This window comes from Ogataea parapolymorpha, chromosome VII, assembly GCF_000187245.1.
Source record: "Ogataea parapolymorpha DL-1 chromosome VII, whole genome shotgun sequence".
NCBI lineage: Eukaryota > Fungi > Ascomycota > Pichiomycetes > Pichiales > Pichiaceae > Ogataea > Ogataea parapolymorpha.
In genome coordinates this window covers 1,351,551-1,375,717 of record NC_027860.1, presented here as the reverse complement: position 1 = coordinate 1,375,717, position 24,167 = coordinate 1,351,551, and the positions used below count along the sequence as shown (strand labels likewise).

Sequence of the window (24,167 nt, the reverse complement as noted above, 5' to 3'; positions counted from 1 at the left end):
GCGATAAGCCGTTTAGGTAGGTTGAAGAATCGAGCTCAGCAAAACCCTTAGAGACAATCTAAAGCTTCTAGCGAAAGCTAGCGGCCCAAGTGAGCGAGACTGCCGCTTCTGACTGTTTTGCAGCAGCTCGAATTGCAAAATATTAGGCTTCCATCCCCGTATTTTTTTTCCTGATTGGGAACTTCTATGTACCTAAACCTTATCAAAACGCTATAAATACTTGTCCGCTGGCCGCCTAAAACAAACCATGCCTCTCTTCTACAAGTCTCACAAAGAAAACGGATACACCGTCAAGCCAGACCCAATTCCTTCACCGGGAAACAACTCCTTCCTCTCGGACACCTTTACTTCTGATGCCCCACCCGACAAGCAGATTTCTGCCGGTTTCTATAGACAAGAGGGTGGAAAGGAGCTCGTGTATGCATACGACTACGACGAGATGAAAATCAACCTCGAGGTGCATGGAAAGTTCACCATCACTGACGAGACTGGAGCTACGTACACTGTGTCCCCTCACGACACTTTCTACTTCCCTAAGGGATGCACCATCACCTTCAAGGTGGAGGGCACTGACGAAATTCCTGAGTCTGAGGCATATGCTCTGAATTTCTTCTGTGGTCTGAGACCTAACGGAGCTGCATAAAAATGTTGTGGGCAATGTTAAAAAAATAGTTTGAAAATATAATTTAAAAATCTAAATTAGACAAAATATATGCTAATAGTGGAGAAAGCACCTCCTAGAAAAGGTCCGTTGTCGCTGACGCAGCTGGCACGGATTAAGTGCATCCAAAATGCGCATTTGATTAACGACATAGGGCAGGCTCCTTATCATCTTGTGGAACCTATCCTTAAGAAAAAGACAGCTAAGGCCTTGAGAGTCATAGAGGAACAGTCTCCGCAGATCGTTGCGCACGACGATCCGCTCTGGCAGTGTCTCATCCAACGCGATTTTTCAGAACGCCCTTGTGAGCAAATCACAATCAAAAACGGGCGCAAGACAAAAGTGCCCGCACGAGAGCTGTACGAAAAATATGCTCGCGAACGAGAGCTACAGCGTCGAACAGCCACACAGAACCTTCGCCAGATCACCAGAAACCTCACGCTGGAGCGCAACAAGAACAAAGTGAAGGCGGTTGATCATATAGTCACGCCGAAAAGCATCCGCAAGCCGATCGTCGTCTCGCGACCCAGGAGCGTTCTGCTGCAACGTGCCATGCAGCAAAATAAGATGCGAGCGCAGTATCTGAGCCAGAATATTAAGAAGAAATAGACCAGGGCCTTTGTGTCTCGAGTCGCGTGTGTATATATGTGTGGCAGCAAACAATTTTGATGTCTAATCTATAAGCATTAAGAAGCATTTTCCGTGTGAGATTGAGTCACATCGTGGACTGCTTGTCCTCCTTTCTTCTTTTCGGATGTCTATATGGTGTTGCGTCCTGTTTGTTCTTCCCCTCCAAAGAGTTATCTATCAAGTTCTCGTCTCCGCTAATGGCCACCACCTGCTTGTACGACTTGATTCTGAGTCTCCCAGCAAGCAGTGCTTTTAATGGCCAATCTTTGAATACCTGTTGACTGCGATTGTGGTCCAACCCGAATAGAACCAGCATGTTGGCCACGTCGCTATAATTGCGTAGGCTTTTTGCGCTTTTGGCACCGCTCGAACAAACAAGACCTCGCAACCGCGAAGCCCTAAACAGTTGTTTTATGTTTGAGATGGCTGTGGCCCGTGTGCTTGAGCTAGTGTCGACCAAATCTGAATATTTGATCTCAAAATAAACACCCTTTTCTGTAGCAGAACATATAGTCTTGTGCTTCAAATAGCACGGAAGTCTGTTGGCCATGTCTAACGAGATAAGGTCCACCTCCATATTAACTATACAGGATGTCAAAGCCTTTTCTGTACGCGGCTCAACAGCCACAAGATCAAAGGCATTTTGGAGCTTTGCCACTGTCTGCATTTGCGACGCATCTTCCACGATTAGAGTGACCCGGGTAAAAAGCTTGAGTCGATCTTTAAACTCGGAAAAAGATGACAAATCGATGGGGTTTACCTGTGCTGGGAGTCGTTGGCCTTGTCGTATACGAAAATTGAGCGCAACATGGGTGTATCCCAGTTCTTCTAGCACCGCCAGTCTATTTTTCAGCTCAGAGAGCTGCGACGCCGTCACAGACGAGCCGTAGTCCTCCTGCGGCCATAAGACATTGACATCACAAATCATGGGGCACCCACAGAGATTACAAATATTTTTTTTTTTGGCTCGTGGCTGGTGTGGCAAATTTGCCACTCGAAAAGGATATATAAATACTGCATCAGTCTTTGCCCACAATCCATGACGACCACAGCCAAAGACGAATCACTACTCGACATTGGACGGCTATGTTCCGTCTGCCAAAGGGTGGATTTCCTCCCGTTTACCTGTCCGCATTGTTCGACGTCGTTTTGCACAGACCACAGATTGGACTTCAATGAGCACAACTGCAGGGTTTCAAAGGTGACAAAGCCGTCCTTGAAACCTACAAGCAACGTCACGTCGGCATCTTTGTTCCCAGATTTGGACAGAATACGAAAGCAAGCAGAAGCAGACCATAAACAGAAACAGACACTTGCCTCCACAACAAACCATGCGGCATTGAAAAAGCTTAAGGCGTTCATCTCGTACCACAAGTCGAAATCGAAGCCCTTCTTCCGCATTAAGAAGGACACTCCGGCCTCGCGGTTGGTGGAATTGTCAAAATTGAAGAACCAGGCAATTGGAGATCCCAAGATCCCCGCATCTGAGCGCGTGTATATCTTATGCCAATACGTGCCCGATGAGTCTAAATTCGGCGATGCGCATCTGACCGAGCAAAAAGCAATATTTGTCTCAAAATCTTGGCCTGTGGGAAGGTTGCTTGACTCTGCGGCAGATTTGCTCAAGATCCGAAATGACAATAATAAAACTACCGAAAGCATGAAAAAACTTACTATCTTCCGACACCGCCGAAGGGATGAAGCGGGGGCCGAGGAGTACGTTTACGTGCCCGCAAACGGGAGAGTGGTGAGGGAGGTTTGCGACGGTGACGTGGTATACATCGTGAGGGGCGCGCAAGTGTGATCTCGGGGCCCGAGGACAAGGAGGGGTCTTGCATTTTGACGCAGATGCAGTTACGTGTTGTGTATGTTTACCATTATAGGAGAAAAATTTTCCCCAACATTTAAAAATTTTAGCGTGTTGGATTATTCGAGAAGGGTTCGAAAGCCACACTTTATGCAAGAGAAACATGTCAAAATTTTTCTTTGCAGAACTAATAATAAATATAGTGGAGTATGACGTAAAATTTAGTTACTTAACTATATATGCTTTGAGTGATGTAATGCAAAATGAAGAACCTAATGCTCTGTTTAACGCAACCTAGCGCTGTAAACAGCCTAAATCCGGCAACAGCGCGGTTTCAGATGTTAATGATGAAAGAAAAACCCAGTTTTCCCTGATGATTTTTATGACGATGAGTTTAAAAGTCATTCGTGAAATGCAGATGTAGCGATGCAAGTTTTCGGAATCGGCCTAATGAGTAGAAAGCCATTTCTTGTAGTTTTCCGAAGCCGGAGTGCTTGAGAGTAGATCGCTCACGTTTTGGGCGGCCGATCTATACATCTGTGATCTGGGTATTTCGCTCACATTCAGCGGGGCGGTTGATTTAGTAGCGTTCAAATCCAGTCTGTTGGAGTCCAAGTCGTTCTGAACTGATATACTTGCAAGCATAGGTGACTCATAGCTCAAGTCCTTGAAGGGCGGTGACTTCAACAAGCTCGACGTATTCTTGAAAACAGGCACGTAGTTGTACTGTGGAGCCAACACAGGGGAGATAATTGTTGGGATCGAGTTGAAGTTTGACGTCTGAGCGGATTGCACGGAGGAGCAGGTGGACAAAGTAGGTGAGGCGGTTTGTTGCTGATCCGCTACTCTACACTCCTCAGAGCAGTAGACAGAGTTGCTAGTACATATCTTCTCGCAAACCAAGCAGTAATCGTTGAAAGCAGACATTTCGAGTGAAAACTTTTCTTGAAACTTTTGAAAATATAAACTCCACTTTATCGGGCTATTTATACTTAAACCACGTTTAGCTTAATTTTTCTCTCCTCATGGGAGACACGACTAATTTAGAGTCATATATTCATTGCTGTCACATTTTTTTCGGTAATAGTAGTCATTGGAAAAAAAATTGACGCACCGCGTGGCTCGGAGCCACCATTTTTTGGTCGAGACTCTACCGCGAACCCGTAAAGCCCGCAAAGCCCGCCCCAGTTTAATTTTTTCGCTATACGCGCCGAGCCATACTACCAGGGGTGGAAACTGTGCTTAGCCTCATGCACCAGTGGCTAGAACTAGTTACACATGCGGCGCAGTCTAGAAGAAAATTTGTTGTACAATAGTGGTTACACAATCTATCGGTCTAGGTTTTTGTTGATCTGCGCTTAACCCTTGTAGCAATTGAGCCTCCTAGGGACTCGACGCGCTCGACCTCACGCAGAATCGATCTGTACTCGGGCGAGTCGATTGCCAGGTCAATTTTCGATCTCTCCGTGGTGTGGTGGCCCGATTTCACCAGCTCGGTTTTAGCGAGCAAAATGTTGGATAATAGCTCGAGCAACAAAATGAAGAGCGAATTCAATATTGCGAGACAATAGTTGGAGATTGTTAGTCCGATGTCCAGCCACGATCCCTCGGTCTTAACCAAGTAGAAAAAGTTGAGCGACAACAAATCGCTCAACGAAATGATCAATGACGAAATGCTGAATATTATCAGATGCAACTTGAGATTCATCAGCCCGAGTCCCACGCTCAAAATCACGTAAGGAATAATCAGCTTGAGCATGAGTAGTGCGCCCATTGGGAAGGGATCAAATATCGGGAGCAGCCGGTACACCGAATCCAGCGAGAAAGTCGACACCGACGCAATATTTCCGGTTCCGAAAAATGCTATCTGTAGGAAGAAGAATCCGATGATTGCCACTCTAAGCAGCTGCGGCCATTTTGACACTCTTGAGGATATCGCGGATTCCACTCCGATCCATTGGAACACCATTGCCGAGAACAGCACGTAAAATAGCGTCTCAAACGAGATTGTGAGGATCACAAACGTCGGGGAAAACGCCAGGAAAATGATCAGGAACCGTGTCTTGTAGCTCGGATCCGGCCTCAGCTGGTGCAAAACCGGGAGCACAAGTAGCGAGAGTCCCAAATTGAGCCACCCCAAAACTTGCGCGTCCTTAGGTAATCCTTCTCGGCGCTGTAGTGACACGACTGCCTTAGACGTGGACACAATGGCAAGAGCCACCAGTCCCAGTTGAACCAGCACCAGGTTGGCTGTGTATGAGGGCAGGCGCAACTGGTAGAGGGCCGCTGCGCCGATCAAAAGAATCAGCACTCCACCCGCCACAATCAGCTCCAAGGTTTCAGTTTTCACAGGATTTTGCGCGGGGAAAAAGGAAAGGATACCGCACGTCGTAACCCACGCCAGGCTTCGTAAAAGTGGTAGTCTCGCCACAGCCATTGGATAAACCCCCAGGACCACAAACATAAACACAAAAATTCCCCGATTCGTGAAACCTATCGTGATGCATTCAAAATACCCAACGATTGCTCCCAACACCACCACAATAAACCATCTATTGTACCCTTTGAAAAATTCACGGAGCCCAACAATCAGTGTCTGGCGCTGCTCCACGATGCTATGCCAAAAATAGATAGGGAAAGCCGTGTAGAGATAGTAGTTGATAGGCGAGTTCTGGTAGAAGAGCACGTAGCCCAGGCCAGCCGCAAGCGACCCAAAAAATGTGTAGATGCTGATTCGCTCTATCCAGCCGGCAGAATTGTGGATAGTGTGGTCGAGATGGCTCGGCACAATGTACAATTGCAAGAAAATAATGAAAGAGTAGACGATCCAGCCAACGAAGCCCAGGGTCACGATACTCCTCAGCAGCAACCAGTTGTATTTTTGGAGATAGTCGAGGCCCTGGAGAGACACCGTAATGAGCTCCTCTATGAGCTCAATGGCCGGTTTCTCGGCCTCAATGACACCCTCGGAAACCTGCTCAATCAGGTTTTCAATCTCGGCCTTGTACACGTGGCCCGGCTTGGTTTCAAAGCCTGGAAATGGCTTGAAGTCGAACTGGTTGCTTTCCACCTCCTGCAGCTTCACTAGGTACTGCTCGTGGATGCTCAACGCGTTGTGATAAAGACCTCTAATCTTGTCGAGCTCAGGAACGTCCAGATATTCGATCGGAAGCTCGCCCACGGAGTTGGCAGGATAATTAAGACCAACAAGGAACGACATCAGCGAGGCAATGTCTGCCTGTTTCACGTCGTGCCGTTTGATGTTATCCAGCCCCCATGTCTCCATCTCGAGTGGCTCTTTGGCGAGATACTCGTTTTCGGACGCATCGATAAAGAGCGGTTTCTTGCAACCCGCACCCCAACAAATCAGCGGTGTGCGTGTATTGTCTGGATGTCCGTCACCGTGAGAACCGAAATCGCTCATTCCGTGGTCTGCCGTGAATACAAACGCAGTCCTGTCGTCTCCAAAAAAGCTGTTCACCTTGGGCACCAGCTTGCGGATTTGCTCGTCCGTGTAGCGGATATTGTCGTAGTACTCTTTGGAGTACGGTCTGTAGCTGTGGCCGGCCGTGTCTGTTCCCAGCAGATGCAGGAAAAACACGTTTTTGTCCTGTCGGATCTGGGCATCTAAAACTGGATCTTTCGTGGAATTGTCGAACAACTGGTCTAGATGTTCAAACACAAACTTGTCGAGTTCAATGGACGAGGATGTGAAATCCTCAAACTCGTGTCCATACATCCAGGTATCCACTCTGCCGGGATCAGACGCTCCGGCAGCAAACATGGGCAGAATGTCTGGCGAGCCAAAAGAGTAGGTGTGGGCCGATTGGTTGAAGACAGAGTCGAAATCGACAGGGTTTTCCTTCCAGCCTTTCGTGACTGCACTCACATCCTCGTAAAATCCCGCAATCATGGCCACATGGCCTGGTCGCGATTCGGTAGGCATTCTGGTGTGCGAGATACCGTACGTGCCTTGAGTCTCTATTAGTGAGCGGAGGTACGGCGCCAGATACTCGCTTTTCCCGGTTTCTGGGTTGTGGATTTTGGCCAGTGTCTTGTCGGCACGCTGTCCATCTCCAACTATGAGGAATAGGCGCTTGGCTGGAGGATTGTTTGTGCTGACGAAATGGTTCATTCCGTGGACCAATGGACTGACAAAGTAGATGTCAAAGATGGACCATAGGTACAGCAGATGGAACAGCACGCCCACAACAAGCAGGATCCTCCGTTTGTGGCTTCGGTCTTCAGGCATCGCAGTGAAAGGAGTGGATGGTGGTTGAGATTTCTTTCGCGTTTTGTTTACCATCAGCGTCGATCGACCGGCCTTTTTCTCGAGAGAAAATAAAAATTCACATGGAGTGGGTTATTGAGCAAAAAGAAAACTTAACCAACTACTACAACCATGGTTTCTCAAGAATTTACCGACAAAGTAAGTACCAAGCCGTGGTGACGTACTAATTCCTAGGCTGCTGCGGTCCAGAATATGGCCAAAAGACCCAACGACGACGAGTTGTTGCAATTGTACGGCTTGTACAAGCAGGCAACGGTGGGGGACAACACCACCGACAAGCCGGGTGTTTTCGACTTCAAGGGCAAGTACAAATGGGAGGCCTGGAAGAAGCTCGAGGGAACTTCCCAGGAGGAGGCCGAGAAGAAATACATTGCTCTGGTCGATGAATTGCAGGCTAAATACAACTAGTTAATCGGCTAATCTGTGTGCTGTTTTCCAGATATGTTGGCATTGATGCGCGACGCAAAGTCGACGGTCATCATCGCAGGGATCACAAACGTGGGGAAGTAGACTCCCAGGAGGTTGAGCGTCTCTGCGGTGGTGAGACCGTGCGCCGCACTCTCGAAGTAGACGTACACTAGACAGCACAGCGTGGTGAACGACGCGTTGAAGCCGTACAACAACATGTACGGGTGCAGTTTGGGCGAGTAGCACTTGTTTTTCCAGTAGTCAGCTCCGGCAGCCACGAACAAGGGCAGCTGGAAAACGAGCTCAAACACAACAAAAAACTGGAGCCACAGCGGCGGCTCGGCACACAGGAAGTCCTTGTTCTGGGCTACATGGAAATCGCTCAACCGCTTCTGGATGTCCAGCTGCCAAGCACGCGGCACTGCAAGGGTGGCATCCATGAGCACGGTGATAGGGATGTGGAGTAAAAAATATCCAAAGTAAAATCCATTCAACATAACTTTGCCTAAAATGGAGCAGTAAATCCGTTGTTTGCAAACAGGTTTTGGCCAGTGATCCAGTGACCGTCTTTAGCCAAAAAGGTGATAATTGGCACAATGTCCGAAATTTCTGTGAGTCTGCCATAGGCACTCTGTGTCTTGAAAAATTCGACCCGCTCCTTGGTCTCCTGGCCATACAAAAACGGTGTGTCCATTGGACCTGGAGACACGCAGTTGAACGAGATTTTACGAGGAGATTCTTTCGACAAGGTCTTGCACATCATGTGGACTCCTGCCTTGGCAGCCTGGTAGATGGAGTAGCCGTCGGTGTATGCTGCCAAAAGAGACGTGGTGAGCATGATGACCGATCCCTCGTCTGCAACCTTGTTGGCAGCCTCTCTGAGGAATAGGAACGAGGCTTTGGTGTTGGTGTCAAACATCTTATCGTATTCGGTCAAAGAGGTCTCGGCCAATGGCTTTCTCAGCACCATACCGACATTGTTAACGGCAATGTCAACCTTGCCCAAGGCAGAGATGGCAGTGTCGAACAAGTTCTTGGTGTCTTTTTCGTTGGTCAGGTCGCCAGAGATAACAACCGTCTTGACCTTGTACTCTGACTCAATGTCAGAAGCAAATTTGGTCAATGCGTCTTTCTCCTTGGCAGAGTGGTAGTGCAGAGCAAGGTTGCTACCACCTTTGGCAAAGGCCAGGGCGGTCTCTTTTCCGAGGTTCTTGTTGGCGCCAGTGATCAAAGCAGACTTTCCTTCAAAAGACATGTGTTCTGTTGCTTTTCAGTGATGTGGTAAGGACAATTGCTTGTCCTTATATACACCATCTCTGGGGTTTCCACAAAGACGGAGATAAATATACGGAGGTCGTGGATGCTCCAAACTCACGGATTTTATTTCAGTGCCAAAGCAACAAAGATGCTATACACCTATTCGCCGTACAGTGCTTCTCGCCGTTTCGTGACCGACTCCAAACCGTGCAACTTGATTAAATCCGAAATTTTGTCTTCTTCCTTGAGCATGCGGTCGTGCTCAGAAGTCCAAAATCCGGGATAATTGCTCAGTATTAACTCGTCGTTCCGGATATAGTTGAGAATGGCCGCCATGAATAGATTCAGATGGCCGCAAGAACAGTCAAACCAGTAAGTCAGCCACCCCATCGAGAGCCCAACTTTTTCGTTCATCACCTTGAACAGCTCAAAAGATGTGGTGATGGATGAGCCAAAGCTCCCGAATATCTGCTCGATCTGCGCACAGGTCTCCTCGACGTTGATCAGGGACTTGTTTTTCAGGGGCTCGGGGTCCTCCTTCTTGAGCTCCTCGAACGAGAAGTTGCCCTCGGTCTCAATCGAAGGCAGAGCGTCAAATTTGCTCAGATCGTCGTTCAGAGCCTTGATCTCGTCCTCGTTAGCGTCTTCAAAGAGATTAGCGGAAGCAGACCCGTCGTCGAGCCGTTTGTCTTTCTCGCCCTTGGCTTCTGGGCTGTCCTCCTTCTTTGCAGCATTTTCCTCGGTTTCTTTGCGTTCCACAGAAACTCGCGCCAGTGCCTCGATTCTATCCAGACTAGGAACCATGTCGTTCTTGTCGTCCAGCTTCATTCTCTTCACGTCCTTGGAATCCTTCGCTCTCGAACTAAGGTTCTTCATTGGCTGCGGGGTGATGTTCTTCGCCAGACAATCCTCGTAGTACTTCATATATTCCTCCAGGCCGTATTTCGAGGCGAACTTCCGGTACCGATCTCTCCACGACATTGCACTATGTCTAGGGAACTTTGCCACCAGTTCGGTGAAAACAGATTCAGGTATGCTGTTACCGTCCAGCTTACGTTTCTTGGCATATTGCGACATGTTCTCCTTGAAATGTAAAATGTGTTTGCATAGCTCGTAGTCCTCTTCGGCGGTGTACTGCGACTTAAGCAGGCTTGGAAGGTCCTTGACCTTGATTGGCTCGTTTGTCACCGGATCCAGAATCAGCTTGTTCGTTTGAGGATCCACCTGGTACACGTAGTCAAGCTTATCTGCTAGAATTTTGCGGAACCTGAACCGGATCGAGTTGCCTGTGTGGCCGCTCAACACGGGCAGCTGAGCAATTTTGGCGAAAAAGCTGTGCGTCGACCGCAGATTCGGATTTCTTCTGATCAAGTCCAAGATACAAGCGTCCTCCAGCTCTGTGAATTTCATAGACCGTTTCTTCTGCGGCTCTGCGCTCATTGATAACGCGCTCTCTACAGACTCATCTTCCTTGAGCCCCGTTTTCGCCAACTCGCCAATGTTGATGTTGAGGTTCTGCGGTAGCTGGGGTGGACGGCGGATTTTGAAATCGTTCAGATCGGGCAAAACGTGATCTCTTTGCGCCGTGTAAACAAAGTTGAAAGAGTACACCGGAACGTTGATATTTGGGTTCACGTCCGACACAGACCGAGCAAGATATATTCCTTGATTGTTTTCACCACTCACCACGCTTCCTCCCAATTCCTCAATCACGTGGCTAACATCCTCATTGGCCGCACCATTTCCCAGCAAAATAAACTTCTGCCCCAGTAGAACTTGATCAAGCGGCGACCGCGACAAAGACGGGTCCACCAGGGACTCTTCAGCCTTGATGGAAGCATCTGTGTCGTCCGGTTTATCCAAGCTCTCCACCAAATTGTTGATCAAACTTTCGTCCTCAAGCACGGCATTCGACGTTTTTTCTTGCTCGCTGGCTTTCATGGCAGCTGTGGCAGTAGCAGCAGCAGACTCCAGCGACGACTCGGCATCGTTGGAAGCCATTGTTATTTTTTCTGAGCTGCTGGTGTTTTGATGTTTTGATTAAAAAAATAAACAATCGGGTCCAGGTTGTTATCAAGCTTCCTTACACCGCTGATGTGCGTATGAAAACGAATATACTTTGTGGAACGAAATTTGGAGTTGGCAAAGTCTGTTTCAGTAGAAATGACAACAGTACAACAATCGCCTGTTCACAATGAAGCCTTTGGATGGTGAAAGGTTTTTTTTTTCGCAACCGTATTACATCGGTGCAAAGGTGCCAAGAGCCCGCGCCCCCTGGTCTGTTTGATTACGTAAATACATACTCAACCGAATGGAGTGTCGCTAGTTCTTGGCTCTTCTTTTTGGATAACAGGCTCTTTTGAGAGCAGCTGACGCAGCTCGTCGCTAACAACCGTCTCCGTAGTCTCCTTCAAAGCGTGTGCGCCAGTCTTCGAGTTCTTCCTGTCAAGTAACTCAACCATCTGTCTGAATTTAAGGAATAACAGCTCTGCGCGCATAAGCAGGTCGTCAACGTCCAAATGGCCACTCAAGTCATTCATGAACTTGAGGATCTGGTCAAACTGATTCAGATTGTTGATGATGATTTTCGAGTTCTTCTCCATGATGGCAAGGGCGAAAAAGAGAACGAACTGCGAAGAGTAGTAGTTGGTCCATAGTATTTCCCAGAGCCTCATTGTGTCCTCAAAAGATAGCTCTCGTTTGAACCATACAAGCAGCATTCTGAAAAAGAAAAACAAGCTGTTGGCATCGCACTTCTCCAAATGCAGATACAGCTCTGGGATCATGAACTGCACAAGCTCATTTAGTGTCTGCATCTGGAGTTTCATTCCACTAAGGTCCTTGACAAAGTTGCGCTCCATTGACTCCATGAATGATGCAAACGCCCAAAAGGAAAGCGACTCGTCCTGTATCACGTAGTACACTGGCGAGAGAAGATCACTCATCCCCTGCACATAGCCCAAATTGTAGTTTAGCTCATTGTAGGAAAACAATATATCTCTTAAAACGGTGAGGTTAGGGTTGCCAAAATCACCGTTCTCGTCGTCTTCATCATTATCGTTCTCTGGAGAAGCAGGCTTGAACATTTCGATGTCGCGGTCGGTCCTGCGGATATCTTTGTGGATCCTCACTTTTTGGTCTTTCCAAAATTCATCGTTCATCTGTCGCTCCATATCTGATTTCCATTTTTCTTTGTATTCGTTGTAGCTATCATGTAATGATTGGATAAGCTGTTCTCTCTCGTGTCGACTGGTGTCCCAAGGAAACACTCCTAACAAGAAAAGCCATGCCTCTTTGCGTGCAGAAGGCTCGAGACCGCCATGGAAAATTCGATCTTTCACCTCCTCCACAGTTATTTGCAGTCTGCCGGCACTATCAAACATATTGGTCCACTCGATGCCTGACACTGGCTTGAGCCTCGTAGCCTTCGACAGCTCATATGGCGTCAAATTGCCAAAATTCTCGCCTAGCTCACTTTGGATAAGTTGGTGATAGTAATTATTACCGATGATAAGCTTCCGCGATTTTTCGGCCTCCTGCTGAACCGCAAGTGCCCATCTAGCCAAGTAAACATTTGCACTATCAAACTCGTCGCCGATGACCCGCACTTCAGGCTTTTGCAATAATTTCTTGATAGGTTCTGGTATCTTATTGCTTTCTGCTACCTGGCCGATCTGTTTCCTGGCAAACGAGGTGATACTGGCCAGTCCGGTCAAAACCTTCCATTTTGCGTTTGTAATGAACTGGTCGACCGTCTGTGTGGCGTTTTCCAAAGGATCCTTGGTGTCAATGATGTTGGGAATAAAATTGATGCTATCTTCCTTGGTAGGATTCACCAATACCATGCCCTTTTCCAAAGGAGACTGCTCCAGCACACAGTAATTCCGCAGACAGCTGATAAATCGGTCTCCACCCCAATACAGGCCGCCGTTCATGTTCTCTGCAAAAGGATTGAAACTCTGGTTTTTCAATTTCTCCTCGCGAATGGTCCCTGGGCACTCGTCATCGTGGAAAAATAAAGCAGGCACTTTTTCTAGCGAGTTTTTAGGATGTAACACCACCGACCCGTACCACAAAGTAGAGGCCTTGGGGCGGATCTGGATACTGTATATGTTGGAGATGGTCAACCCAAAAGCGTATGACGACAGCGAGGACATCTTGGGCCTTGTGATGTACTTGTTCACCTTAGGCAGATGACTGCTGGAAATAAGCTCCTGCGTGGAGCCCCTGTCTGTGCTGCCAGAACCGTAAAAACTGGTATTTTCTCCATCCAGTCCGTACAGATCAAAATAGTCTAGAGCCTCCTTGTCCTCTTTGTCCACGTCTGTTTCTGGAATAAAAGCAACCACGAGATCCAGATTGGGAGAGTCTATATAAGGTTTGGCGATCACAATGTACCCTGGAACGTTGTCTTTCTTCGAATTGGTCACATGGATGTACACCTTTGACTTGACAAAAAGCAATTGCGCTTTCCCTGGCGGGAACGGCTGCTTTGGTGCGGACATCTAATTAGCAAACTGGCCTTGATTTGCCTCTAATTTAAGATTATTTATTGTCTAGTTTTAGTGCACAGCCTCAAGTCCTGAAATTTAGTATACATTATAATACATGCTGCATTCACGAAAACACGAACGAGAGGTGGTCATCCGGAACCCGAAGCTGATTCTGTAACTCTATGCCCGGGTATGTGACCATTTGCGGGTTCCAGAAAACGTCTCCCAGCTCGAACTTCCTCGACAAATAGACAAAGTCGTCGCTTTCAGATTCTTGGGACTGGATCAAATTAGGAATGGAGGTTCTTGACTTCGATAGGAAGCAGTGATACAGTTGGGCAACGTCGAACGTCCCGCTAGGAGTCGAGCAGATCTGGATTTGAGGTGCAACGTATTTCAGCTCCAGACGTCTTCGTATTTGGTATACAAGCTGATTGGCAACAGGCCACTTATAGCTCATGCTGTCGAGATGGTGGAGATTAAAGTTGATTTTGTTTCGTGCGATCTCTCTGACTCTCAGGTCCTCGCTGTGGATGTGCAGAAGGTATCCAAGACACGATATGTACAGTAGCTGCGGAAAGATGCCTAGGAAGTGTCGCAGCTCATTGATCTCGGCCAGATTCTGCGTGCTTGCAGAGATCAGGTATGCACTTTTGATGGTGATGGCCCATGATGGGAAATACTCCGTGGAAACGGGCCCGTTGCGGGTCAATCGTCTAACATTGGCCCTATGGTTGATTATTAGAAACGCCTGGTGCACCATATTGATCACCAGACACAGGACCGATTTAGTGGCCCGCGAGTCGATGCGATAAATCAGGCTTTTCGGGAGCCTGTGGAACCACTCTGCCCACAACATGTCGATTCTCATCGCGGTATTGTCGTCCGGAGGAATTGTCCATGCTTGCGTGTGCACCGTGCACATGTGCATTAGCACCATTAGGTACTCGCATTGCAACTGATCCAGCCCGTAAAGCTTGAGATCGGCCTCTGTGACATGCTGGATAGGCGGGTGGTTTGGTTTGATCACATGAGCCAGGTGCAGCAGATGGTACTGAGTGTATGCGATCCACCAGACGACGCGGAGCTCCGGGCTGTTGGAAACATGGAAACCGTACTGCTCGGCAGTAAACAGTGCGAGTTCGATCCAGTAGAACGGGTCTCTGCTGGTATAGTGCGGAGCGTGACAGCTGAAGATAACGAGAGTCTGGACGATACATAGTGGCTCTGTCTCGATCTCTGTCTCGTATGCAAGTCGGGCCTTTTGGAAAAGACGCTGTGTGATGGTTTTTTGCTGCTGGAGCTGTGCAGGGGACCACCGGTCGCTGTCAATGTCCCTCGAGCCGGCAAACAAAATGGCGAGCAGAAGCAACGCAGAAGACGGTGTGCGTAGGTTCTGGTTCTGCTCGTAGAATGCCTCGCGATTGACAATGGGTAGCTGGTAGTTGAGTTTGTCGAAAAAGCGGTCGATCAGCAGCCAGCACACCTCCAAAGGAGGCACCTTCAGTGTGTCACTTTTTATTCGATCGAGCCTTGTGTGCTCGCTCACGATGAGGTTTGGGCTCGTTGTGCCATAGTAGTCATCGAGGAAGATAGGATCCGGACACAGTTTGTGAGAGACTATCTTGGAAACCCGGTTGTCCGATAAATTATGTGGTTTCACGGTGATCGAGTCCAAATTGGCAGCGAGAAATAATTCAGGAGCAAATTCGGCATTTTTCTGCAGGTCTGAAGAACCCTTGCCGCTAGCCGAGCGCAACAGGTCCTGCGTGGACTGCTGTCTTTTCCTCTTTGTGTCGTACATTTTTTTGCGTTCGAAAGCCTGACATGTTGTGCCGTTTAGCTTGCAATTGGTGCAGGGGATGAAGGAGGTTGCGTTGGACAGGTTGTCGTTTTTGACCGAGATGTCGCATCGTACTTTTCTATTGTGGCAGTTCTGGCAGCTGAATTTTGCTCGGGGCCGTCTGGATCCAGAGCCACGTCGTTGCAGCGAAGGATCCACAAAGGTCGAATAGGAGAACGACTGCAGATTTTGCTGTCCAGGGTTGTTGGGGTAGCCATCAGGAGGAGTTTGGTATGGAAACATGGATGCTTATTTGGCCATATTATGCAAAGACGGGAGAATCCCAATAGAAGCGGTTGTGCCTTTTAAATCTTTTGCAGAAAGAAGGATATACAAGATTTTGCCGCAAAACTCCTTACGAGAGTATTTTTCACCATTCAATATGACCGTACATCAAAATAGAAGATGCATGCATGAGCTGACAAGATTACATCAATTGGGAAACTGCCTACTGGCAGTGCACGTAAATTGGTGCAGCGTGGCATTGTCTATTAATTTTCCGGAGCCGTAGATAGGATTCGCACCACCTTTTTTGTAACTAACACTCGGTCCTGCCAGTCGGGTATCTTGGATTTTTTTTTTGTTAGCCGGTGGTGCGGCTTTTGAAGATTGGCATTTGTGCGTAGCTGTCATAGTAGGCTGGGTTTCAGACGACGAAGTTGCCTGGGAAGACAGTGCATGCGTCACTCAGCATTACAGAGGGGTGATTTTTATGTGCACACAATGTCCCCTGCGTCTCGGGAGTAAGTTGTCTTTTTAGTTTTCTCCGGCTCCGGAATCAGAAAAGACGGATTATGGGCATTATTGTTGGTCGAGACAACTCGAGCACTTTAGGCATCTCGATGCAGTGAGCGACTATTAGTACTCCGTGTTATTCTACTCTTACAGTATTTTCCCTTATAGCGTAAAGGTTATCGCGTTCGGCTACGAACCGGAAGGTTCCAGGTTCAAGTCCTGGTGGGGGAGATACTTTTTTTGAATTTTTTTTGAATTTTTTTTGAATTTTCGTGCAAGCTCAATAGCACTAACTATATTATATTAGTCTTCTCTAATTGCTGTACTAGCTGGTTGAAACCATTGGCATCTAGCCCAGACAACGTCGTTGAAATAGTATCCTCAATGCACTCATATGCGTGCTGGATATCCTTCTCGTTGAATCCCGCATTGACATTGATTAACAATGTAGGCACCACCGGTAGCAGTTCATGGTGTAGGACTCTTTTTGACCTGGTGATCAGAACGCCCCGGCCAATGAGCTCGTCAATCATTTTTTGTAGCAGATAGTTTTCCCGGTTGTAATCACGCGAAAAATACCCTTCTTCGTGGCCGTTTTTGATGGCCTTGAGCACATCAGAGCCCGGTCCACCATAGCTCTCGGGCAGGTTGAGCTTCTTGCGCAAAGCAGGCGCCAGTCTCAATATTATCACCGGCGAGTATTCGGCAGATCTCACAGACACCACCTGCTGCAGCTTCTTTGATTGTTTGAGCAGCGAGTACAATAGCTGGGTATTATCCTGCAATGGCTTCACGTATCTGTTGACCTTTCCCGGCTCCTCTGCCTCTTCCAGCATCGAAATAACGGCAGAGGCTGCACTTGCACTGTATGGAGGCAGAGCAGCGGAAAACACGTAAGCGTTGGAGGAAAGAATTTGGTAGTAAGCCATATCACGGCATCCAACACAGAAACCTCCACTGGAACCAAGAGCGTGTGCCAAAGAGCCCACGGTGATCTCAATCTCTGATCTTGGAATTCCGTACACTTCCGGCAGCCCACGGCCATTGGCGCCCAAAGTTCCGATCGAATACGTTTCGTCAAGGTACAGTCTAAACTTGTACTTGTTTTTGATCTCCACCAGTCTCTTCAGATCTGGCGAGTCTCCAAAATTCTCAGAAAGTGCCTCCGTAACGATAAATCTTCTGTTGAGCGGTCCTTCGCGTAACTCTTCCTGCAAAGACTCCAAAATCTCTTCCAAATGGTCCAAATCGTTGTGGTTGAACCACTCAATATGACATCTGGAAATCAGGGCAGCTTTCTGCAAAGCAACTGAAACCCCTCCGTCAACAATCACTATATCTCCTCTTTTCAGGAAACAAGGCAAAACAGAGGTAGAAGTACAATAATCCTGCCCATAAATGATACCCTCTTCCGCTCCCAGGAACCGTGCCAGGTCCTCTCCTAGACGCACATGAACGTCCTGTGTTCCATAAAAGTTCATCGGGCTGCACGCACCAACTCCACATTCGCGAATGGTCTTGATGGCACGCTGCTTCACGTTCTCGTTCAGCCCCATGTTCAGGAAGTCTCTGGATGCCATGTTGAGTAAGTTAGGAATAACGTGGCCGGTTTTGGGATCCTCTAGCGCTACGCGGTTACCAGCAGCGCCCTTCACCATAGGAATGGCGTCGAGCTCCCATCTCTCTTCTTTTCTGAGCGGAGGGGCGAACGGCTCTGGCTCCCAGTCGTCAATCAGCTCCTGGATCTCCTTCTCCGACAAATGAACTTTTTCCTTTTCATCTTGTGAATATTTTGATGCAAAAAAGTACCGAATGGCGACTAGTGCAAGCAAAACCTCTAAAAGTGTTCTCCATGGATCATTTTTATGCGAAGCACGAATGTAGTTTAGCACCAGGGAACCACCAGGAACTTTTTCTACCCCCTGGATGAACTGCTCCCAAAGCTTCACCACGTGTGAAATGTATGCAATAACGGCTTCCGGTGCTCCATTTGTATTTTGTATTAGGGTGGTCGTCACAACAGACATTGTATGTTTAGGCGATTCAACCTATTGCCTGCAAAAAGTATGATCGCAACTGGTATTATTATGGTTTCTTTACTACCCAGATCAGAGAACGCGTCTAGCCAAAACGAGAGCACCAATATGGATCTTTAGTTATTAAGTTGCACCTTCTGCCGGTTGTTTATTAAGTCAAGAATCAGTACAAAAAAAAATCAACGGTCTTCTTTTGACTGCGCCTCTGGCGTGGCTAACTATTTTTAAATTTAGTGGCTGGTCACGCTATTTGGCTACTTTACATCACTCACTCTTCCAGATCCTCCAGGTCCGCAAGCAGCTCTTGTTCCAAGTCGTAGTCGCTCTCTTCGTCCTGCTCCAATTTCTGCTTTTTGTCATTGCCTGAAACGTCACCATCTTCGTCGTCTCTTTCTCTCTTCAAACGGCTCTCGTCTGCTTCCTGCTCTTCCTCGTCTTCCTCATCTTCGTCATAGTCAGACCCCAAAAACTCCTTCATCTCCTCGTCTATCTCCTCCCAGTCAAGATCCTCGCCATCCAGCTTGCTATCGCCGATGTTGTGGCTTTTGATGTACGCATTCACTTCATTTTCAGATAGCAAGCCGTCCACCTTCATGGCGTAATCTTCTTCAGGAACTTTCTCCCATAACGCAATGCAGCTGAAAAGCCAATCCGGATTCACAACATGAACGTTAGGGTCTATTGACTTCGCCAGTCGCACTTTAAACGTTCCCGGATTTTTGCAGATAACATGCGTGACAGATCTGTTGTAGTTTGCAACAAACGAAGCACCAAATGATTTCGCCCAGATAACGATATCTGCCGTTTCCAGCGGAGTCCCCAGGGGCAAAACACCACTCAGAAGAAAAACGTAGCCTTGGAACACCAATTGCTTCATCGAAGTCATGATATCCTTGACGTCTGGCAGGGTCTTGCTGGACTTTTCCACCTCAAAATAAAATTCGTTATGGATTCGCACCAGAGCCTGTCCCAGGGTTTCCAACTCATTATCGTCGTCGCATAGTAAGTTGTGCTCCTCTCTGACCTGCGGATGGTCTTTGACAACGTCTTCCTCAATGATTCGCTCGAGATTTTCCTGCAATTTTGCCAACGGTCTGTTTTGCAATTGCTGTTCTAGAACAGTACTTCTTTCCGTCTCTTGCGCAGCAAGAAGTTCCTTATTTTCCTCTCCTTCATTTAGCTCCATCATCCGATCCACAGGCGAGTAGCCCGCCTGTGGAAGAGACACGTTGACCTTGTTTCTATCGGTCTCGTCGTAGACATTTGCTTCGTTGTCGTCGTCCTCTTTCGGCGAGTCGCTACCGCTGCTCTCGGAGCCTTCCTCATCTTCCGTGATCACTGTGTCTTCGTCTGCGTTTTTACTAAGCTCCCGCAGCTCTTTCACGCTGTTCATCTGGTCTTCAAGCTTGTTGACAGACCGTCTCCGTTTCGAAGGGCCCAGCAGCGTGCTCTGTCGAGGCAAGAAACTCGAGTTGATGTCCCCAATTCCAACGAAAAAGTCATACGGAACAACCTTGATCAAATTGGGTGACCAGTTCCACACGTCTCCTCTGTCATCGATCACAACCACCATGGACGTATCAACGGGGAAAAGTCTTTTGAGAGTCTTCTGCGTCAGCGATCCGCTCTCGTCTCTAGACAGTATTCGGTCTCCAAAGTATATGCCGTCTGGGTCTATTATTTTGGCTATACTCTTGGCATACGACCGCGTTGCCATGGTGTAAATGTGTAATTCGTACAGTTTGGACACCTTCTCCAAGAATTCTTGCAAGCCAGGTCTCAGCTTCACATAGTACCATCGTTTGTGGGAAGGTGGCTTGGGTCCTTTGTAATTTGGAGGCAAAATAGGTTCCTCTTCAAGACAAAATGACCGCACGTCTTTAATCGACTCGTAGTTGGGGTTTGTTGGATCAGACATCCATTCGCCAACCGTGGGGTCCACAGTGGCATGTATCACTGTCTGATCGAGATCCACCACTAATGACAACTTTTCCTCCTTGAGTAGTCTCTGCGTTGAGCTTCGTTCAATGTTTTCAGCCTCCTTAGTAGACACTTTTAGGTTCGTAGTGCCGTGAGACATCGAAATTGGAGCTCTGTCTTTGTCGTTAAAACCTGTGTAGTCCAAATCCTCGACATTTTTGCCGCACAACGCGCAAAGACCACCATATTGGATCGAATGGCTGCAGGGCTCAATAATCTCCATTATTTTGCTGGAGGCGTCTTTCAGCTTGTCGCCCACTTTCACGTCAATTGATGCCACCTTTCCTTCCAAGGGACACTCGAATGAACCAACATACTCCACTTTCACTAATCTGCGCTCTGCATCGTCGCTCTTCGACTCGTCCTCCTCGCTTAGGGGAACGGGCTCAAAATCAAAATATTTGTAGTATACAATAGACGTGTGTCGTTTGATTTCTTCCCCTTCAGACACTCCGATCTTCACTATCGTCAATGGATACGGCAGCTTCTCTGGAAGATAGATGGGTGTCGTTTCCGACATATTCAGGGCGATAAACAATTATACTTTATTTTTTTTTAGAATCGCGAATTTTTAATTATGTATTTATTTTATTCGAACAGGTCCATATCAACGTCTTCGTCTGAAATTGCATCCACAGCAGGCTCTGGTACCACCGACGGAGAATTTTCAATGGCCGGTTCTGACCTCGTGGACTCGACAGGTGTAGCAGATTGCTCGGCCATGACGTCTCCCTTGGACTCGCCCTGCTCCTTTTCGACGTCTTCCATGATCTCGTCAAGCTCAAAGTCATCAATATCAAAATCGGCCTCTTCGTGAGCCTCTCCGCTAAAGTCTGGAATGCGGATTTCTTCTTGCATGCGCTCGCGTCTCTCTTTCTCCTGTTGAACCTGCTTTATCCGCCTTTTTTGCTGGGTTCTGAGTCCACTGACCACTTGATCGTACGTCTGGTCGTAAATGGTTCTAATATGATTATTGAAATCTTCAGGGTACCCGCTCGACTTTGTGTAGAACCCAAGAACGCGGCCCAAAACGGCTTCTTGCGACTCAACACGCTCCTTGTACTTTTTCTCTTTCTCCTGCCTCCGTCTCTCAAGAGCAGCAAGACGTTTCGTTGCCAGCGCAACAATGTCAAATTTGCCTTCACGCGACTCCGGTTCTTCGTCTTCTTGCGCCTCCTTCTGCTCACTTTCAGAGCTCACATCTGTGTCCAACTCAGGTTCACTCTCGCCCTTTTCAACAGGGACGACGTTGTCCTTGAGGTCCAAGATGTGATGCAAGGCCTTTTCTCCAAGTCTGGCCTCCTGAACCAGCTGTTCACGCATCTTGATTGGATCCTCAATCACAGCAGTGTACTTTGGAGTGGCGCGATAGGTGTGGTCTGGTGGAAGCGGTGGCATCCAGCTTGGGATGTACTCTTTTGGACCCACGCTAGGCGGAACCACTTGCGAAATCACAGAGGAAGTGTCGTTGAAAAACACAAATGCCGGATCCTGTTCGGTCACAATCTCATCCTCCGCGGGTTTATCTAGAATCTCGCACAACCTGCGTGCTCTGCGATCAATATTCTCTAACTTCTGAGAGTCCAGCTTCTTCGTCAACAAAAAAGCCTCGTAGATGGAATTGAAATCAATCACACCCAACTTTTCAAGCGTTCTCAAATCGGCCTTCCCCGGCTGTCGTCTGCGCTGCACCTCTGTAATTCTGTGAAGTTGCGAGAATACTTGGTCAATGTGTCTGATAGCAAGAAGGGTTAGCTGGTTTAGAGCCGATCGCGTGATATGTGGTATTCCTATCTGAGGAAGCATTAGGCCAAGGCATGATTCAAGTAGCATGTCCATAGGCTCTAGGTCGAACTTGACTCGCTCTATCGGTACACCTTGAGCAAGGTCCATTCTTGACGGCTGGGAATCTTGGATTTCTTTCAGAAGCGCAGCAACAGCTTGTTCGTCTAGTACATCCTCGTTTATCGGACTTTCATGCTGCTCGCCGGCTTCTTTTTGTGTTTTTGGCGACTCTGTTTCTTCGGCCATCGACAATATTATTTTATTTATTTTATTTACAGTATTTTTTTATTTGGCCTTATTTTTTGTTCCTTACTTTACATGTCCATCAACCTTTTGGCAGACCGGTCTGCAAATTCATTGGCTGCGCTCAATGAAACTGGACTAGAGGTGCTTTCGAGATTGGAATTATCCAACTCCAAGTCTCCCAAATCTCTCTTGGTACAGGAATTGTTCAGTGAAACCTACTCATTGCTAAAGCCCTTGCAAGACAAAACGGTATCCTCTAGATACTACAGACAGCTGCTCCATAAATTGACCAAAATACTCGATCACTTCAAAGATGGGCTCATTGAGCCTCAGGATAGCGACCTGGCTCAATTGCAGTATTTGATCTCTGTCTACGCCACGATAGCTCTGGTCACGGTCTCCAGTCATATTCTGCTTAATAACACGCTCAAAATTTCAGAGGACATCGATTACTACGACACAGTACTCAGTTCCAACCTGAACACCTGTCTCTATACGATTCAGACTCTCCCGGTGACACTGAAAAAAGGATTTGACACTTTGGTCAATGAGGCAGTTCGCAAGAATGTAAATTCTTCCAGCACCGAGAATTTGGCTCCTAGTTGGGTCCCGCAGAGATTTTCGTCTTTCTGCTCCAGGATCATAAGATGGATTCGTTTCCTGATAGATGCTACGTCTCAAAACCTTCGTCGTCTATTGCTTTCGCCAACAAGCTTCCTTGTGGAAAAGCATCGGAAAACCAACAGTCTTGTGCGCAACTTTGTATCCACAGTCGTGGGGTTACCTATCGCTTACTCCAAAATGGAAGTTAAACAAAAGAGAGACACATTGGATCAACTGAAATATGAGAATGTCGAAAAGCTCGGTTTCTTGTTGAAAGAGATGCCATACAACTCTCTGACAGAGCAGTCCGACAATGTATCTTCGTTTATTCCAAAACTGGCTGGCTTATATCTGCCATCAGCATCAGACATAGCGGACCATTCCCTGGATTCGTCTCTGAGGTCACTGTCGCTATTGTTTGAGACGCTGCCTCAAGTAAAGAAACAGCTGGAGTCGAAGTATCGTGAAAACCAAGAGCCCCGGACACTGCTCAGATACTGGCTTCCGATCTGTGCTGCTCTATGGTATGGTCCAAACCTTGCCTATGACTTCGTTTCCAACAGAGAAGCCATTGTTAACTGGCTGAAACTCAATCTGGTGGATACCACCGTTGGATTCTGGAACAACTGGATAGTTGAGCCATTCAATAATATTCTACGAACAATAAGACACGATGAGAACTCACGCATTGCGATTATGTCCCAAAAGTCCCTCTCCTCTGACTTGGAGTCACTCGAGAGAATGGTACTCGAATACTCTCTGGACAACCAGGCCTACATTCGTCAAGGTGAGGGAATGTCGGAAGACGTGGCGGAACTGGTGAAACGAGAGGTGGCACAAGGAAACCTTGAGATCGTGATGAAGGGGTACGAAAACGACCTCAAGTCTCCTCTCAAATCCCTCATTCTCGGAGACATGATTAGAAACTTGCTAATCCAAATCCAAAAGATGAAAGTCGACGGCGCATTGGCCATGTCTGGAATCGACAAAATCATCCGGTCTCAAGAATTGGTCTTTGGATTTGTCGCCGCCTCTCCTAGCTGCTTGATTGTCTGGTACTTGGCGAAGGTTGTTCGGTCGTACCTGAAAACCGGCTATTTCATCAAGTTCACCAAAAATACTAAAATTGCTCTGCGCCGCTCGCTTAACAACCTTGAAAGACTGGTAGACCTTGAACTCACCACGTCAGAGTCTTCCACCTACTTCAATGAGGGCTTGCTTCTGTTGGAATTGGTGAATCTGCGCAAGCTAGGCCTGCAAATTCTACCGGTGTATGCAAGACAGGACTGGATTAGAGACCTAAACGACCTGTCAGACCAAAATTATGACTACAACTTTAAACTCATGACCATTTCGAGAATATGGAATAGTTACAGAACACTCATAGAATAG

General features: G+C 47.6%; 16 protein-coding genes and 1 non-coding gene across 17 annotated transcripts; 6 read left to right on the top strand and 11 right to left on the bottom strand.

The window, feature by feature from the left end:
* Positions 1–247: 247 nt before the first annotated feature.
* On the top strand, positions 248–643 carry HPODL_03167 (uncharacterized protein; the record flags this gene model as incomplete). Its single annotated transcript, XM_014077502.1, has 1 exon — positions 248–643. One exon carries the CDS (start codon positions 248–250, stop codon positions 641–643), a length of 396 nt encoding a protein of 131 aa, XP_013932977.1.
* A 69-nt stretch (positions 644–712) lies between these two features.
* On the top strand, positions 713–1,270 carry HPODL_05366 (uncharacterized protein; the record flags this gene model as incomplete). The annotated part of the gene is made up of 1 exon (XM_014077501.1): positions 713–1,270. One exon carries the CDS (start codon positions 713–715, stop codon positions 1,268–1,270), a length of 558 nt encoding a protein of 185 aa, XP_013932976.1.
* A 106-nt stretch (positions 1,271–1,376) lies between these two features.
* On the bottom strand, positions 1,377–2,219 carry HPODL_03166 (Subunit of both RNase MRP and nuclear RNase P; the record flags this gene model as incomplete). The annotated part of the gene is made up of 1 exon (XM_014077500.1): positions 1,377–2,219. The coding sequence occupies one exon, from the start codon at positions 2,217–2,219 to the stop codon at positions 1,377–1,379; it is 843 nt and encodes a 280-aa protein (XP_013932975.1).
* Positions 2,220–2,330: 111 nt separating this feature from the next.
* On the top strand, positions 2,331–3,095 carry HPODL_03165 (AN1-type zinc finger protein; the record flags this gene model as incomplete). Its single annotated transcript, XM_014077499.1, has 1 exon — positions 2,331–3,095. The coding sequence occupies one exon, from the start codon at positions 2,331–2,333 to the stop codon at positions 3,093–3,095; it is 765 nt and encodes a 254-aa protein (XP_013932974.1).
* A 450-nt stretch (positions 3,096–3,545) lies between these two features.
* On the bottom strand, positions 3,546–4,025 carry HPODL_03164 (uncharacterized protein; the record flags this gene model as incomplete). Its single annotated transcript, XM_014077498.1, has 1 exon — positions 3,546–4,025. The coding sequence occupies one exon, from the start codon at positions 4,023–4,025 to the stop codon at positions 3,546–3,548; it is 480 nt and encodes a 159-aa protein (XP_013932973.1).
* A 409-nt stretch (positions 4,026–4,434) lies between these two features.
* On the bottom strand, positions 4,435–7,350 carry HPODL_03163 (GPI ethanolamine phosphate transferase 1; the record flags this gene model as incomplete). The annotated part of the gene is made up of 1 exon (XM_014077497.1): positions 4,435–7,350. One exon carries the CDS (start codon positions 7,348–7,350, stop codon positions 4,435–4,437), a length of 2,916 nt encoding a protein of 971 aa, XP_013932972.1.
* A 150-nt stretch (positions 7,351–7,500) lies between these two features.
* HPODL_03162 (uncharacterized protein) lies at positions 7,501–7,797 on the top strand (the record flags this gene model as incomplete). Its single annotated transcript, XM_014077496.1, has 2 exons — positions 7,501–7,527; positions 7,564–7,797. The coding sequence occupies 2 exons, from the start codon at positions 7,501–7,503 to the stop codon at positions 7,795–7,797; spliced, it is 261 nt and encodes an 86-aa protein (XP_013932971.1).
* Positions 7,798–7,805: 8 nt separating this feature from the next.
* On the bottom strand, positions 7,806–8,237 carry HPODL_03161 (uncharacterized protein; the record flags this gene model as incomplete). Its single annotated transcript, XM_014077495.1, has 1 exon — positions 7,806–8,237. The coding sequence occupies one exon, from the start codon at positions 8,235–8,237 to the stop codon at positions 7,806–7,808; it is 432 nt and encodes a 143-aa protein (XP_013932970.1).
* Positions 8,238–8,302: 65 nt separating this feature from the next.
* HPODL_03160 (putative oxidoreductase) lies at positions 8,303–9,052 on the bottom strand (the record flags this gene model as incomplete). Its single annotated transcript, XM_014077494.1, has 1 exon — positions 8,303–9,052. One exon carries the CDS (start codon positions 9,050–9,052, stop codon positions 8,303–8,305), a length of 750 nt encoding a protein of 249 aa, XP_013932969.1.
* A 161-nt stretch (positions 9,053–9,213) lies between these two features.
* Positions 9,214–11,055, bottom strand: HPODL_03159 (DNA-binding protein RAP1; the record flags this gene model as incomplete). Its single annotated transcript, XM_014077493.1, has 1 exon — positions 9,214–11,055. One exon carries the CDS (start codon positions 11,053–11,055, stop codon positions 9,214–9,216), a length of 1,842 nt encoding a protein of 613 aa, XP_013932968.1.
* Positions 11,056–11,357: 302 nt separating this feature from the next.
* HPODL_03158 (GTPase-activating protein GYP7) lies at positions 11,358–13,559 on the bottom strand (the record flags this gene model as incomplete). Its single annotated transcript, XM_014077492.1, has 1 exon — positions 11,358–13,559. The coding sequence occupies one exon, from the start codon at positions 13,557–13,559 to the stop codon at positions 11,358–11,360; it is 2,202 nt and encodes a 733-aa protein (XP_013932967.1).
* A 112-nt stretch (positions 13,560–13,671) lies between these two features.
* On the bottom strand, positions 13,672–15,633 carry HPODL_03157 (uncharacterized protein; the record flags this gene model as incomplete). The annotated part of the gene is made up of 1 exon (XM_014077491.1): positions 13,672–15,633. The coding sequence occupies one exon, from the start codon at positions 15,631–15,633 to the stop codon at positions 13,672–13,674; it is 1,962 nt and encodes a 653-aa protein (XP_013932966.1).
* Positions 15,634–16,283: 650 nt separating this feature from the next.
* HPODL_05456 lies at positions 16,284–16,356 on the top strand. Its single transcript has one exon. It is a non-coding gene; the product is annotated as a tRNA-Arg (tRNA).
* Positions 16,357–16,418: 62 nt separating this feature from the next.
* HPODL_03156 (Serine palmitoyltransferase 1) lies at positions 16,419–18,152 on the bottom strand (the record flags this gene model as incomplete). Its single annotated transcript, XM_014077490.1, has 1 exon — positions 16,419–18,152. One exon carries the CDS (start codon positions 18,150–18,152, stop codon positions 16,419–16,421), a length of 1,734 nt encoding a protein of 577 aa, XP_013932965.1.
* Positions 18,153–18,429: 277 nt separating this feature from the next.
* On the bottom strand, positions 18,430–20,661 carry HPODL_03155 (uncharacterized protein; the record flags this gene model as incomplete). The annotated part of the gene is made up of 1 exon (XM_014077489.1): positions 18,430–20,661. The coding sequence occupies one exon, from the start codon at positions 20,659–20,661 to the stop codon at positions 18,430–18,432; it is 2,232 nt and encodes a 743-aa protein (XP_013932964.1).
* A 68-nt stretch (positions 20,662–20,729) lies between these two features.
* Positions 20,730–22,172, bottom strand: HPODL_03154 (Transcription initiation factor TFIID subunit 8; the record flags this gene model as incomplete). The annotated part of the gene is made up of 1 exon (XM_014077488.1): positions 20,730–22,172. The coding sequence occupies one exon, from the start codon at positions 22,170–22,172 to the stop codon at positions 20,730–20,732; it is 1,443 nt and encodes a 480-aa protein (XP_013932963.1).
* A 72-nt stretch (positions 22,173–22,244) lies between these two features.
* Positions 22,245–24,167, top strand: HPODL_03153 (Nuclear control of ATPase protein 2; the record flags this gene model as incomplete). Its single annotated transcript, XM_014077487.1, has 1 exon — positions 22,245–24,167. The coding sequence occupies one exon, from the start codon at positions 22,245–22,247 to the stop codon at positions 24,165–24,167; it is 1,923 nt and encodes a 640-aa protein (XP_013932962.1).